The sequence below is a fragment of the Strix uralensis genome, chromosome 2 (assembly GCF_047716275.1).
Source record: "Strix uralensis isolate ZFMK-TIS-50842 chromosome 2, bStrUra1, whole genome shotgun sequence".
Taxonomy (NCBI): Eukaryota; Metazoa; Chordata; class Aves; order Strigiformes; family Strigidae; genus Strix; species Strix uralensis.
Genome location: NC_133973.1, coordinates 56310200 through 56327146, shown reverse-complemented (window position 1 = coordinate 56327146; position 16947 = coordinate 56310200). Strand labels below are relative to the sequence as shown.

Sequence of the window (16947 nt, the reverse complement as noted above, 5' to 3'; positions counted from 1 at the left end):
CACAGATGTGATCAGGTGCCTAGACCCACAAGACCTGTTATTGAATGACTAGGGACAGGTACCAGGGCTGGTAGTTTAGGAACTGAATTCTGAGAAGTCACATACATGGAGGGAGTTGCTTTTCATATGGCTGTGGTTCAAACCAGCAAACAATTCTTGAGAAAGACTGTCAATAGAAAGAGCCAAAGATTGTTCCATCAGAGGAGCTTCAGATGGCCTGTGTTTGGCTGGGGCTTCAGAGGAATGCTAACTGCAAAAACCCCTTCTGCACTCTGCTTGGCTTTGGTTGGTTGAAGATGGTTAGATGAAACCATCTGACACTGTTTATGCCTTTAGGCCTGGTGAGCCATTTACCCATTGCTCAAAGAATGTCCTCAGGAATGGTATCTTGAGCCTGATACAGTGTGTTTCACTTCACCCTTCAAAACAGGCTTTCTGGTGTCAGTCATCTTTGACAGAGGTAAAAGCAAATTCAAGAGGTATCTCATTTGCATTCTTTCTTTCTGCATCCCACTTCTCTTAGGTATTCCCCGAAGCTCAGCAAAGGCAGAGGTACTAAGGTGTCATGCAAATTTCATAACAAAAGTAGTGTTTACTTTCCTTAAACTGTCAGGTTACCCATGTTCATCTGAAAGTCATGCTATAGGCTTGATAAGAAGAAACCATACAACTTAAATCCCAGGAATTGTTATGAAGGACTAAACGTTTGATTTTCTTGTGTCTGTTGACAATGATAGCAAATGGCTTGAAAAACAGAGCTTATTTCGTCCCAGAGTTAGGTGGGTGACTCTACAACTGAGCTGCCAGCTGGTTGATATATGCCCTCTTGTGTTCACCAAATTGTGTCTGATTCTGCTGCTGCTGTTCAGTGTACACACAAGCTGCGAGGCTGCCCTGAGGAGCAGTCTAGCTACACTCCTGAGTTTGGGCTTGGCTGCTAGTCAGCTTGGTGAATTTAGGAGAACACTACTTCCATCTCTTTGCAGCAGATAGTTCTGCTTGCAAGTTGCAGTGGGATTTTTTTCTCTGGCATAAGTTCAAAGGAAGATTAAACTGTGATTTTTCTAATAATGTGTGATTTCTGTGACTTGTCTTCCATAGCTGTCTTGAATCCTGAGTTAATCTAGGCTGTGTATTTTAAGTACATTGAGAGCACAAGTCTGAAAGTGTTTCACCCTCTGAGCTTTGTTCTGTCTATAGAAAAAGAGGCAGCACAGGATATGTGTGCCACTCTGACAGATAAGTCTATTAAAGCTTGCTGGTCTGTATCCCCCTTTGTCTCATACTTCCGTCTTGAAAAGACTCTATTTTGTAGTCTACAAAAACACTTCTCTGTAAATTCTTTAGACTTATTATAGCATGTGTGATTTAACATACAGTCCAAATGAAAGTGGGCACATTTATTTGAACAGACTGTGGTTTATTTGAAGAGATAGGTTCTCAAAGAAAATTCATCTCTGAAGCAAAGCTAAAAGTTATGGAGTGGTACTTCTTAGGGGCACTTTTTAATTAAGTTCAGGAGTCTGTACAGGAATTCTTGACATCGGTGTAGGCCAGCCATACTTTGTTGCTGGAAAAAGGCAATCACTCTCAGGCAGACATCTGAAATAGGTCAGGTTAATAATGCTTCTGTTTCTTTCAATATACTAGTGAAGTAGTGTATAGCTGAGTGATTCAGGTGTGGCTGTCTACTATGTAGACAGGTGAAGTTGGATGAGATGTACCTCACCCTTCGTGCTCGTACATAGGTGTGAATGCAATATAGCTCCTGTCCTCTTTCTTTGTGTGTTTCTCCATTCAACCTCCCTTTTTCCTATTTTGTCTCCTATGAGGGCAAGAAGCAGAAAGTTTACAGCCCTTTTAGGAAGAAAATGCTTTTTTTTTTTTTTAATTCCCTCCTATTGTCTTGCCCTAGCTCTTGCTCATGTCTTAAGACCACATGACTTCACATCTCATGGAGAAGCCATGCAGATTGCAGCAGAACCACAAAATATCACAGTGTTAGGAGCTGCATAAGAACAATCACTGTTAATTAGTCTGTCTCTGGGTTCTCTAACCACAGCTGTTCCAGTGTGGAAGTTCAATGCAGTGTATTGAAGATGTAAGATGTTGCTGAGTGAAATCTTAATTTGGAGAACTTGGATGCTTCTCAAAGGCAATTTTATATAACTGTTTTGAACTATTAAATAGTAGTCTTTGAAGTTCTTGCTATTGAGGCCAATAGAAATTAATGGTGCATCTTTCATTGATTCACTACATTTTTTTCCTATTTGTTAATGCATTTTATTAAAAGAAACTTTAAGGAGCAATCTTATTCCACCTCTCCAAGTATTCAGGAAAGTCTTTGTCTTTGCAGATGAAACAGACTTAAGACTTAAACACTGAAGCTGTTGTCCCAACCTGGTGAACACAGTGAATTTTTAACTGTTTTTTTTTCCTCCTAAGCGGACATTGGTAGAGAAGCAGAAGCTGCTGACCCAGCAACACGAAGATGCAAAGGAACTGAAGGAAAACCTGGATCGTCGAGAGCGCATTGTCTTTGACATTTTGGCAAACTACTTGAGTGAGGAGAACTTAGCAGACTATGAGCACTTTGTGAAAATGAAGTCGGCCCTCATCATTGAGCAGCGAGAACTTGAGGACAAGATCAAGCTGGGGGAAGAGCAACTGAAGTGTCTGACTGATAGCCTCCAACCTGAACGGCTCAAATAAGAGGGCTGAGTTTGACCAAGGATGTGAAAAATGGGCAGGAAGGAAGGGATAGGGGAGTTTCCAAGTATACAAATGAGTATCTTGGCTTGTCTGAGTGTCCAGTAGAGAAACAAGTGCACAAGAGAAAAATAGCTCTCACAACAGCAATAATGCTCTCTTTCATTTTTTGGGATGATGTATTTAATTTTTTAGAACACATTTTTATTGCTGGACTCTACAGCTGTTTCTCATTGCTTAACTTACAGTAAACTCCACAGAAAAGGACAGACTCTTAACCTTTCTGCTCAGTAAGTTGGAAGTCTGTGGCAGTTGTGCATGCAAACACAATGTTTTTTAGGTTAGGTTGTATACTTTCTTTATGTTCAGATGCTGTACAGACTGCTGGGAAACCAACAGCAATTTATGAATGCACACAAATTTAGAAGCTCTAAATTTAGTGGCTTTTTATTTTTTTTAAAGACACATTAAATAGGGGAAGCGTGCATCTTACAGCTAATATATTCAGATTGCTGAAATGTAGTGTCACTCTGATCCTGTGGCATCAGACACTTTTTTGTAATATTGTATATAGGATGGCACTTTCCCCTTGCAGAAAATAACTTTAAAATCAGTCTCAGTTAAACACTTCTTACACCAGCTTGCAAATCACCTAATGGCTACCTTGCTGAAGACTTCTGAAAATTATTTTGCAAGACATTTGTACACCCTCTTACTGCAATGCAAGTGATTTTTTTTTTTTACCAAGTTGTACTAGATTTAAGAAACAGTCTGGAAGTACTGTGCTGATTTTGTTCAAAACATTTCTCATCTAAATTATTTAGAAGGCTCATTTGCTGTTTCTTGTGCTTTTTATGCATGTTTTTATTCTTCTTCCCCCAAGCCCGCTACACTTTATGAAAATAAATGTAGGCTAAGGACACTGCTTCTATTTTTCTTCTGATTGCTCAACATTGTGATGGTTAAGTTATACTGAAGTTGACCTACATAATGCTGTTCATTTTTTCCACTTTCTCAGACTACCAAATGCAATATAAACACTTCTGCCATGTAAATACTGTCCATTACTTGGAGCAACTCTCCTTTGTAACTGTGAGCATAAGTGGGTTTTGTTTGTTTTTTCCATTGCACAATGATAAATGAGAGGATGCTAGTTCACAGTACCAGATTACTGGTTGTGTTCTCATAATACTGCCATTGAAACTTACAACAGATGATTTCCAGTAGTTCTAAAAAGAGGCGCTAACTCCTGTTTTAGCGCAGTAATAGGTTACACTGACTTGCTCAGATGCCTACAGAGAAATTCTGTAGCGTCTAAATGTCAAGTTCTATGTTAAGATAAAGTTCTGCAGACAAAGGAAAGTCTTGGATGACTTTGTGTATATGCCATTTACATTGTAGTAAGGAAAATATTTATTTCTCCATAGACAAACTGGTTGCCCAACAAGAATTCTTTTTCAAGGCTGATGTGAATGCCTGTCTGTAGCTCAGCAGGTTGAAAATACAAGTAGTTAGGTATTGAAAAGAGAGAGAAAATAATTCTTTCCGCTATTCCTGCAGTGGCAGCATTCACAAAAAGTCTTCTGTCCTTCTTACCTGAATCCTCTCTTATGTGAGGAGAGAACCGGAGGGGTGTTGATCAGCAGACTCCTTGCAAGTTGAGGAACTGGGGAGCAAAGATCTTCTGGAACCAGTTCCTTTACAGGCAAGTGCAAACATTAAAAGGACTGTTCCCCCTCTTATAGTGCACTACTTTGTATACCTGGACCAAATCTTTAATGAAATTATGTTGTTGTGTATCAGTTGGGGTCAAATGGAGCTACCATTCTACCTACAGCTGACCTTCGTTTCTTCCTCCTAGTTAAAAAATGTAGTTGTCTGGCATCTCACAGTTATATGCTGCTATGTTCCTAGGACAAGTGATCCCTTTGTCCTTAAACTTAATCCCTTAACCATAACAAACCCAAAACTAAACGATTCCCAAATAAATTATGCTTGTCTTTTAGCTTGGAGAAAAGTGTGCATTGTTTTATCTGTGGCATTTTAAAAATTTTACATATTGTGGTTACTCTGAAATGTGTATGTGAAATGTGAATAATAATATAATTACAATGTGTTTGTATACAGTACTTTGGTTTAGATCTTTCTGATAAAAGGTAGCAATATTGTGAATGCTATATATATTATCCTTTTCACAGAACAGTTGTGTAGACACCATTCTCTCCTTTCCTTTTTTAAAACTGTTGAAAATCTCTCACCCTGGAAACCTGAAGATGGTTGCCTCCCAATGTTATATGTAAATCTGTAAATAGCTATACTGTTGCTTTTTGAAAAAATCTGGTGCTACTGTTTTGCCTTTGGCATCCTGGGATGGCTGTTTCTTCACCCTACGTTGTTCTCAATTCTAGATCTCTTTGTATAGTGAAAGATTTCCACTATGTTTCTCCAACTGTTTGGATCCTGCAGCCCAGAGTTAAAATGTACAGTTTTCCTGCCTGACACTTAACACTTACCTACTGACAAATGGTATTGCTTGACTTTGAGAAAATAAACTGTATATTTCAATGTAGAGTTAGTTTTTGTGTGCAGTTTTAACTGTCAAAGCCTACTGTTTTGCTGTGCAGTGTTAGCCATCTTGTGGTGCCCATCAGCAGTGCCTGTATGGTCTGAAGTAGCTTGCTGTCTTTTCACAGATTATTTAACATGTTGACTAATTGATCACTGTCAAGTTCCCAGTGTAAGTACCAGAAATGTGTTTATGTCTATGCAGTATTTTAAGTGTGTCAGTACCAGGGAACAGAAAGGAAGATGTGTTACAAGGTGGATAAAATAATCAAGTCTCTCACAATTCAACAGAGTATATACCAGAGAAGGAGTTAAGATTTTTCTGCTTGGACAATTGCGCTGTTTTGACTTCATCCTGTGTTTAGAATGATACTTCATATGGAAATACCTAGAGTCAGTGGTTCTCAAGGTTTTTTGCAAGAACAGATCACTGAGAACTCTCCATCTCTAACAGACTTCTGTAGAAACTGTTTCATTTCAATTTAATGGGGGTTCTCAGATTAACTGCAGAATCTTCTGCCTTATTGGGAAACACTGTCAAGTCTGTGCAGATTTGTAGTAGAGGTGACCGGAGATAATGTTTTATAGCTTGATAAATCATCCTGGAAATTAATTGCCTGGCAAGGTCTTTATCATAGAAACTATCTGGGAAAAGGAAGCTAGGGAAGGAAAAATACTTGGGTATTTGTAGGATTTTTCTAAACTAACGATGCTTTTCACCCCTTTCTTCTCTCCCTCTGCATGTACATGGATCTTTCTGCCTGGTTTCCTGGGCACTTAGTATAATCCAGGGTGGCAGCTATAGGGGAATAACAGTCCCTTTGTGTACTGTTTGAACTGGAAAAAAATTGCTTTTCTTTAAACTGAAATTAGGCTCTTGATTTTCCGTTTTGGGGTATTTGAGACCCTCAGATTTCAAAGGAGTCACCATTTCATGGTTTTCATTCATTCCTAATCACATTCTATTGATTAATTTTGGTGTACGTAATTGTTTCAGCTTTTAAAGCTGAAGTAATCTGTTGGCAATCCAGTAGCTAGCAAGGCCTTATGATGGGTGCACAGTAGAATAGTAACTCCTATTTTAATGGTGTCCAGTCATTTATTGCAGAAATTCATAGGTTTGTTCTAATTAAGGGCTTTCCAGTTGTAGGGTTTTTTTAAGGTATAAACTGGTTTTTTCCACATACTTGGGTGGAACCTGCCCACAAAGTAGATGTTACAACAAATAATAATTACATCTTTAAAGTACTGGACTATATATTGTCAGTTGTTGGCAGTGGTAAATTGGTCACCACATTCGCTTACTGCAGTTCCAGTCTGTAACTTAACTAATTATAACGATCTACAAACTGTAGGATGGGTTACCCATGGCTCACCTCTGAAATCCTGGGTTTCATTGTCTCTACCTACTGTTTTGATAATGTTTCAGTGAGTAAAGTTGTTCCATTTGAAGTAGGTTGATTTAGTACATCTTGGGAGAAAATCAGAATTGAAATCAATTCAGTGCAGTTCAAATAGCAGAAGGTAATTTCTCTCTCAGACTCCGTTAGCATGCCTACAAGCAGAGCAGGTGTCTTTTCAAGATTGGCTACACTTAGTACCTTTTTCTTGGTTGTAACCATGTGGGCAGATAGTCCGTTGTTTATCTTAGGCTGAGTTTTATTATAGTCAAAGCAGTTGAGCCTTTCCTGAGAACAAGGCTAGTAAAATGCATACTTTTTAAAAAATCCTCGCAACAGCTTCAGTTTTAGGTGCTTTGATATCTCTGTCTTGGCAGTCTCCTAAATTTGGCTGGGGGAAATGGCCTTGCGACTAGGCCATGCCTTCCGCTACTGCCAAACATGTCAGTATTAGTGAAGTCTGATATAAATCTAATTTTCACTTCCTCTAACTCTTCTGGGTGCAACAAACTGCTAACTGGTAAGGTTAACAAGAAACCTAGCTGCCAACTGTCCTTACCTGTTGCCTACTGCTGCTTTTGAAAACGTTGCCTGGTGCTGGCTGCTGCCATGGGTGGGATACTGAGAATATCTGGACTACTGATGCGGTGGTTTCTGGCACCACTTCTGGGATGAAGCAGGACGAGGAATTCTGTGTATCTTCTGCTTGCGAGGTGTGAGTTGTTAACCTAAAATACAATGATACCACTAGAGAACAATGAGATTCCCACCACACATCCACTTTTTTGAAATTTTTTTATTTGGTATTTGTGATTGCCTGTCATAACTTGGGAGAGATTTTAATTAAAGTAAATAGATTTGTGACAGTGGAACTGAGGATGTACAAGGTGTTGAAAGATACAGAAGAATAATCATACTTACTTTCAGTAACGTAAATCTCCAGCAACATGGTGTCTAAATGAAGCCTGCGTGCTACAAGTCACAGGTGAGAATACTCAAGAATTCTAGATGTGTTCATATATTTTAGTGAAGTTAGTGAAAGAGAGGCTTTTCTTAAGCACATACTATGTTGCAACTATGTTAACTAGACTTCCTTCATTCCAAGCAACTTCCATAAGAGGAGCCAGTACTAGCTCTGAAAACGCTGCGGTCTGACATGCGTTACCAAGAGTAGTTAGTTTGCTGCTGTTTGTTGTGATAGCATCATTTGCCTGCCTTCTGATGGAGAGCATGTTGTGTAAACCAGGTAGTGGATGTATAGTTACAAGAGTTTTACCAAAACATTATTTTGGTAGAGCTGTGAGGTCTAAAAGCCTGAGAGGAATTAACAAAATCCTCCTGATGAAGATTGTTTCAAGCATTTAGTTTCAATATCTGTTTCACTTCTGTCTGCTCTTCATAAAGTGTTTGTTACTAATAAATTAGGCTTGTGTCTTTTCTAACAGCCTCAGAGAAATATAAATACAATGAGCAATTGCAGACTAAGTAATAAACAATGGAAGATAAGATTATTTATCTTGGTATCTAAATATAAAAGCATGAGTCTTGTGAGTACCATTCATAGCCACTCCCAAGAGTTAACAGCTTCAGCAGCTTTCACACGCAGGTATGGTTCCTCCAAAGATAAAAAGGGAAATCAATCTGTGATGATCGAAGTGGCCAACACTGACCTGAAAGGGGTGGAGCAGTCAAATTATTTTTATTAGTAATGGGGTGATACAGATCTTAAGGAAGTGAAAACTAAGAAAACCTGGAAGGATCAGTGCCCTGAAGGAAGAAAATCTAAACTAGCAGCAAAGTGCGTGAAGGCTGTGAATTTCCTGCTTTTCTCTTCTTCCATATGTGATACAGCAAAACCATAACGTCTCCATATGCTAGGGCAGGCATTTTTAATTACAGTAGTGTAAAAAAAAAAAAGCATCTTTGAAATTTAAATTTATGGGGAACAACTCAATTTCAGAATCTCAGGTCTCAGTGTGTAAGGAGACCATCATGCTGTTAAATGCATTCAGTAATGCCCCTTTCTTGCCTCAGGAGACACTGGCACAGCTCTCTGGAACTAACAAGCACTCAGCATTGAGGAAGAAGACATCCTTTCTCTCTAGTCATCCTAAATTCTCTAAACAACCCAGCTAGCTAGGCGTGCTGAGGTGCTTAAGTCACCCAGGCTGGGAGATGAGGGTGGCTTCTGTCCTGTACAGCACGCCGCACATTCACCGAGTGACTGACCTGGCTTGTTCTCCGGGGTTTTGCTTCCATACTTGCCACCTCTTAAGAGCTTGCTTTACCACCAGGCTTTTAGTTGCAGGCAGAGCAATGTCCAATTTCTGCTTAAGCTGGATCAGCATGTGCTGCCAGGAAAGCATGATTTGGAAAGCCAAAAGCAAAGTGGGCCTAAATATTCAGCCCTGGCATCTGGGTATTAATAAGGAAAGGAGGATCTTGGGTTTCTGTTCCTAGGGCTACTTACGTAGTTCATATTAGGCAATCAGGGAATTAGAAAACAGAAATAATCCAGGGAGAAGGGTAACCAGAATCTGCCCCAGTGCCCTACCTACCCTCTAGGTGCAGGATATAACATCAGACTCTGAATCCAAGATTAAAGTGCTGGCTAATTGCAGTGTAAGTGCCAAAGGCCATTGAGGATACAGCTGCAGATGCACCCTTCTCCTGGTTTTTTTCTAGTCTGAGGTGCCTGGACAGTGATATTAATACAAGTATTGAAGTCCAACTCTTCCTCTTCAGTGTGTATGGGGTGCTGGATTACCATTTAGGTACACAGCTGGTGGCCTAAATTAGGAGCCTACTTGGCCTTGATTCCCCCTATAGGCAAGCTGAGATAAGGTTACTGAAAGAGCTTGGTTCAACCCAGATATCTCTCCTTTCCCCATCTCCTCTTTCTCTAGGAAGACAAAGCTAATTTGGGCATTGAAATCAAAACTGGGATCAATTCATGCCTTAGGTCTCCAACTCAGCATTAAATTCTAACAGCCTGGGTGTTGCGGTGCACGGCATTAATTGCAGGTCTGTTTGTCAGATGCCTGTGCATACTGAATCTTGTTGATACAGATGATAATGTCTCTGGTGTTTGACATCTAGTGATTCTTACAAAACTGTTCTCCAAATCCTCTGTGTGTTTGTATACATTTATAGTTTGAGAAGTAAACAAAACAGCTTTCCCGCCTATTTTTACTGCAGTGGGGAAAAAAAGAACTAGGTGAGTAAACTCTGTTGTCACTGGTTTTGCAAAGGTGGAGTTATTTAGACCAGCATTTTTATGCGATGGGCAGTTCCATCACACAAATGAGAGATGATTACAAAAGAGGCACAGTGGTAATGGTCACCACTTGGCACATATATGTCAAACAATGAAGAGGAAAGTTGTATAGAACAAGATTGGTAGTCTGGGTGTGTTCAAACATACTGGCATTTCATACGGTGACATGCAATGCAATTAATCAAGGAGCAAGTGATGGAGATCACATGGCATATAGACCAGAAAACAATGACTTTCAAAAACTGTGTGGGGTCATAGTGAATGAACAGCTCCTATAAACTCTGTGCTCTAGGAAAAAGGCTGAAACAGTGCATTCGAAGGGAAGGGAAACATGTATTATCTTGCTATGCAATATTAATGAAATTTTTCTAAACTTACTAAAATATTGTGTCTAATTCTACTATCTATACCCATTGCAAAGGCATTGAAAAACTGGAAAACATGAGAAAAGACTCATCTAGATTATTAGAGAGTAGAGAGACTATCAACACTCAGATTTAAAGATTCCTGTGTATGCACTCCCCAGCATCGCATACAAAATTAGTCTCATTTAGCGGAGAAAGGCCTATCAAAAACCAGCAAGCACAAGACAGACACATGAAAATAAAAATTAGGTGCAAATGTTCAAGGGTGGCAGGAGTACAGTACCATTGTCATGAATGGTGGGGAAAGGGTGCGGTGTGAAGGTCGAGTGTTAAGTCTCTGGAAGTCAGGAAACTCAGAATGAAAATTTTATGGTCACCATAAATCCATCTTTCGTGTTTGAAGTTCTTGCGTGGTCAGATACAAAGCTATGACTACTTTGGTAAATATTTAGATTGCCAACGGTTTTATAACTGGGGTCTTAAAAGAGCAGAAGTAATTAGAAGATGTGGCTTTTTTAGACTGACAGGTCAGGGAAACAGGTGAGAGTTTGCAAGCCCTCAGCTTGCAAATGGGGCTTGCGTGCTCCAGGCAGCACTTCTGACAGTGTTTCTTCTTCTATTACAGACCTTCTCCACACATGCACCTACAGGAATTGCTACAAACTCTTCTCCTTATACTAGTTTGATTAATTACTAAGTTTGCTTTTGTTCTTCCTCCTGTTTTCTGAGATAATGCGTTGTATGTATGTGAGTTTCCTACCAGTCCTCCTGTACTGGCAAACTTAGCTGTCTGTAAAAACATTTCCCTGGGCCAACATAAAGCTGATCTCTCTTCATCAGCTCCCTCCAGGTGGTTGCTCCCCTTTCTTGAAACTGTCCCCCATGTGTGCTGGAGCACACATTGCTGGAGGATCAATGGCCTTTCATCTCCTTTGCCTTGTAATTTGTAAACTGGCTACATAGTGCTTTGAGGGAAAGCAGAGGCAGTTTCCCCCAGCGCCCAGGTAAATGACAGACTAGCACAAGGATAAAAAGTAGATCTGTCTTACCTTTGAGGCAGAGTTGCTGCAATAAAACGCTTTTGAAAAGCAGCTGCGCTTCACATATTTAAGGAATTTGTCCTGTCTGGAGCTCTTTACAGAACTGCATCCTTCTACTCCCCACTGGCACTCTGCTTGTTGTGAGAAGGTGGTTCATAAGAAATCTATTCTGCTTTCTGCATAATCCTATTTTATTTGGGTTCTGTCTCGCCAGAACATTGGTATCTATTTCCTACTGCATCAATATTAGTAGGGTATTGGTCAGTTGAAAGATCACAGTCATTGTACAGCTATGATGATAACCAGGAAGGGGGGAAAGACACAGAAACTTTTAGGGTGTCAGTAAAGATCCTGAAGATCTTCCTGTAGTAGAGATCATAGCCATGATCAGCTAATGAGCAACCAGTGATTCACATATTTCTCCCAAAGTAGTACTTTGATAGTGCCCCGTGCTTTGTGCAGTGAGTTGCTTTGTAAAGCATTAAAACCCCCATGATATGCTACCAGCTAAAGGTTTCTATTGATCTTTTATTTTCGTGGCCTTTAATGAAAATTTATATGAATTTGTTTTTCTTGTAACTTCTAATGGCTGATAAGAACAAGCTGCTATGGCAGTTCTAATGAAGTGAAAAAAGCCTGGTGTTCTAACACTGTGGTGCTCTCGCAGTGCAGAAACGCTGCCAAGGCGGAGCGAAACCTGAGTGTGACATGTTGATAACATCCTCCCATCAGGTGGTCTTTTCCACTAGCTCTAAAATGTCAACAAGTCTAAGGGAAATGTCTTTGTTAAGCTCTGAATGACCTACTTTTGGGTATCTGGGAATAACCAGAAGCCTACCCAAACCACAAGAGTGCGTCTAATTTTAGCCTTTCATTTTGTGCATGTGAGCTTTCGTGTTCTGCATTTCCAGGAAAAAAAAAAACTGATTTCTTGCTGAGCCAAAGGCAAATTTTTTTGGTTTTAAATCAGCCCCTTGTTGAGTCACGATCACAGTGAAATCATCCCTCTTGAAATTATTGAGCCCCTATAATTTTCATCTCAATTTTGCTTCAAAAACTAATACTGCGCCCATTCCAAAGGATCTACAGTTGCTGGTCTCTGAAGAAAATGTCTAAACAACCTATGCTGGAGATAATCTGGGCAGCTGTGTTTTGTGTGTTTCCATTTCCCCCTTGTTTTTAACTGACCAATAGTAAAAGGGTCAACTTCTTCATAAGAAGTTTCTGCGAATCTACCTCAGTTATACAGGCAATCCAGGAAAAGTTAAGGACAAAAAAGGAGTTGTTAGTGTGTCAGCAGGGAGTCTGAGGACACTATGGGTGGTGTTGATGGTGGACAAAAGATCTTTGACATAGTTTGGATAGAAGAAGCACTAAACAAGTATTTGACCGTTGATAGGGATATTAGTGCTGTGCAAGATTGTTTGGAAGGAGGCAAGTCCAGACACGGGTGAAGTACTGGCTCCCCAACTCCCAATACCTAAATCAGACGTTGAACACAGTCTCTCTTGCTAGGAGGGACAACGTATAATGTTGCATGTATAATGTCAGAGTCCACTGGAGTGTTACACTAAACCATGTGTTTAAATCTCACCCACGCTAGACAGAAAAAATACAAACAGAACTAACACAGAGGATGGTAGGGACCGAGCATTTTGGACACTTATTTGGGACTTCACAAAATAAGAGAAATCATAGCCAGAAAAATGCCATGACATAATGGCAGTAGCACGACAAAACTATTACCAAGTTCTCTGTAGCCAGAGAACCTCCCAGCTGATAGGATCAACCGTAAAAGTAAGCAGCACCCACTGGCAGCTTTGAATGGAGTTTGGGATTGAGCTGAGTATCTGATAATGTGTAGTGTTTCCCCATGTAGTCTGTTGAGCTTGGCAGCAGGTGCCTCTCTTTCCAGGCAAGCCTTGGGCAGTCTGACTGCTGCACCCTCTCAGCAGGACAAAGAGAGTGATAACCACTCTAAAAGTAAAAGTCAAGCCCTTTGCCATGCTATGACAAGAGCACCCCTGCCCCAGGGTCGTGTTTAGGAACCCAGGGAGGATCATGCTGTGGCCTGTCCATCCCACCACTGCTGGCCAACTCCATCTGCAGAGTAACACAGAGCCTACCCACTTGGAGGGCTCCCAAACCACTTGCCTGGAAGCTTTCTTCCCCCTTCCTAAGGCATACAAAGTGAAGTGCAAGGGGTTTTAACCTGTTCAAAAGCCCGTCTTGCTTTTGGGTGTTTATTATTGCAACAGCTGTGGAGTTTATCTATGCAGGTGTCCAGTGAGCTGTTTATGGGACTAGCCTCAACAGTGGGTCAAAAATTGTGATGAGGTTATCATGCACTCTCTGAAAACACATCCTCATCTTCTAAGTGTCCTGCTTTTCAATATCATGTAACATACTGTTGGCAATGTATCTGTGATCCGTGTTTGAAGAGGCACAGGTAAAATGGGCAGAGAGTCACTGCGCTGTGAAGAACTTCATCACGTGAGTTGTATTTTTTAGTAAAGTTGTTTGTCTCATCTCTGAATTTCCCAAGTTTCAAATGACAACTTAGTCTGGCCACAAAGGTATACAGTTAGGAATGTTGTTTATGTAAATATTTTTCTCAGACTCAAGCTGTGGTTTTAGAGGCCCGCAGTTAGGTTCAGTGTTGGATTTGGAGAGGTGTTGGACTGATGATCTGCTGAGGACAAATGGTGACAAAGAGTGAGGATACAACTACTCTAATGCCCAGTTCACCGATCAGAGACTGGCAAGCTGCGTGCAAGGAGACTGCCGTACCTCCTGGGAGAAGTAACCTTTGTCTCAAAACGAAAAGCAAGACAGTACTTGTACCTGAGCCTCTGAGCCTTTTACGGGGCTCTGTCTGCTGCCTATTTGGTACCACTTGTTGGGCAATGTATCTTGCACAGCATCTTGATTTCAGGCTGTTTTTTTCAACGTGGCAAAGAAAAGAAAAATAACTTGAAACAAATATTTCCTGTTCTGTGGTATTTAACAATGAAATTGTAAACCACAGAAGGGACCGAGCTTGATCTAAAGGTCTTTGAAGTCAGCAGAACTATTCCAACTGATTTCAATGCACTTTGGGTCAAGGCCACAGGAGGAAGAAAGCAAATGTTTTCTGCCTGAAAAAGTATTAACCATTGGCATTCAAAGAACAATGAAGTCTGATGTGTAAAATGTATTCCTTTAAATAAGGCATCAGAAACTTATTAATTTCCATCTGCTTCCTAATAATTTGTCACTAATACACTAAAAAGGAACATGTTTATAGAAGTCATAATCATATACAGAGCAAAAAAACCTCTTAATACTGTCGTTTCGTTCCTATCTTGCTTCCATTCCATTTTGTGTGTATTGTATTTCTCACTAATGTAACGCTGCTTATGCTGCTGATTATGTAAGCACTAAGCACTGCAGCTTTCCAGTTGAATTAAACTTCACCGCACTGATGGCGGTTGACAAATATATCAAAATTATTATTTTTCTGTACAATTTAGTCTTTAAAACATCAGAGTGTATTTTTGTAAGTGAGAAGAAATAGGTCAGAGATACAGAATTTGGGGGGCAAAGAAGAGTTGTTCTGGGAGTAGTGTAGGGGGTGCCACTCCTATCCACAGTCAGTCAAATAGGCTGCATGCAGCAGCTTTGTAGGTAAAATCAGCAATAGGTTTGCCTGCAAATTTTGTCTCATGCAGTTATTAAATCCAAGAAAAGGAATCTATTGTCCAGCTGCCTATTGCCCAAGGATGTTGTCCTCCTGAATCACCAGACCCATCACCATGTCAAAAGGTCATACTCAAGTCTAACACATGACAACAAGCCCATCAGGGTCAATACGTGTCAGGGCCTTTTGGCACACAACAGCAAAGCCTGAGTACCTGAGCTTGCCTGTGCAACAAATTAATACCATCTAGCTGTGACCAGCCAGAAAGGAGATCCTAGCCTGGTGAGCTGCAGAAGAAGGTTAAGACTGAGTTGCCATAGCCAGACTGTATTTCCTGCACATGAAGCCAGTAAATCTGCGTCAGCTGGAAGATACAGCAAGAGAGGAGGGGAACTGGATTAAAGGTGACACAGAAAACTGAAGGATATGGATTAACGCCATTTTGCAGCCTCCTTTAGTGGTGGCAATGACCAGCCATAATGCATGTTACCGGTAAGAAAAATTGTTCAATGGGGGCTTCCCACTTCAGGATACTTTAGTGAAAGAAACTTCCTCATCTTTCAACATCAGGCCTGGAAATGTCCTCCCACTGTAAGAGCCAGTGCATCACTTGGAGATTAGCGGAGCTTATTCTAGGTTTCAAAGAGGAGAAACCAGAATGGAGTTAAGAACTCTCTTACCATTTGTAAGAACCATTGTTTACATTCACAGGAAAACCACAAAGCAAGGCAAACATAACATAATTTTTAAAAATGTGTTGGCTTTTTTTTTTAAAGCATCCGAGATAACAAACATAGTACTATTTGTACTAAAGTATGGGTACTGCCAACCACAGTACAAGAAGAGACCAGTTCAGCTTGAGTTTACTCCTTGGAAAACCTCCTCCTTCTCCCCTATATTTCTTCCCATAGCAGAGCTGCACTAATGGGAGTTGCATAAACACAGAAGAAAAACTCTAACAAAGAAGAAAGGGTTATGAAATCACTTCGTTCCCTTTCAGATGAGAATTCTGTGTCCTTCAGGCTGTCAGGCTGGGACATCATGGTGGTCTCAGGCTGGAAAATCATGTAATCACAAAGGCAGATTTTCTGAAAGGGTGTCTTACAGAAAACTGAGTTTTCCATGGGAGTTATCTATAAACTCCGGTAAGTGTTTTAGAGCAATTAGAAAAAATGGCGTATGGTAAAGCTTTCATATTTTTATAATATGTTAATGATTAACTGACTTCCTACATCTTTGTTGACTTAGTGGGAGAGTGACAAGGAACTGTGAGGTACCTATTTGGTAGTGTAACAAGTCTGACAATTTGCATGGGCATTTTTTTCCACCTCCCTTCTGGAACTTGCTTCATCCAGCTGACGCTGCTTCAAAGCCTTAGGCAACTCTCAGACTCACAGAAGTAAGTCTCCTTTTTTTTTTAATATGACTTATTTTATGAAGTGCTGATAGAGAACAGATGGAGAAAGATTTAAATATTTATTTGTTTCCTATAAAGAATGTTTTCCCAACTGGGAATTGAAGAATTAGGTTTTCAAGCATTAAATCATAGGGCTATTGCTAAGAAGAGACCTTCTTAATTACTGTGCTGTTGGGTTTTTTTGAACTCCCTTTCTGCTGCAAGACTTAGATTGAACAAAGGATTTGGTTGGTAAACCATGTCCAGTATAGACCAATAAAGCTGCATCTAGGCAGGATTCAAATGTCAATTTCAAAATATATGCGGTGCCTGGCAACATCTAAAGCAAAAATATTTGCTTAAAACATGAAATAAACGGAAATAAATTAATTCCTGCTTACACGGGCTGGGAAAATTAACTTTGTTCATATTTTATATAGGAACAGTTTATCATGAACTTTCTCTTCAAGGTGGTTACAAGTTGCAGTAGAATTCCTAAAGCAAAGCTGTCTTGCA

At 40.2% G+C, this 16947-nt stretch overlaps 1 protein-coding gene across 7 annotated transcripts in view; it reads left to right on the top strand.

Annotated features, from left to right (window-relative positions):
* The window catches only part of SHROOM2 (shroom family member 2), a 132494-nt gene extending 127216 nt beyond the window's left edge, over positions 1-5278 (top strand). For all 7 annotated transcript variants that reach the window (XM_074858836.1, XM_074858841.1, XM_074858837.1 and 4 more), the window contains one exon: positions 2446-5278. In XM_074858836.1, the coding sequence (XP_074714937.1) occupies positions 2446-2712 (267 nt within the window). In that variant the 3' untranslated portion in view covers positions 2713-5278. The remainder of the gene's footprint in view (positions 1-2445) is intronic.
* Positions 5279-16947: the final 11669 nt, after the last annotated feature.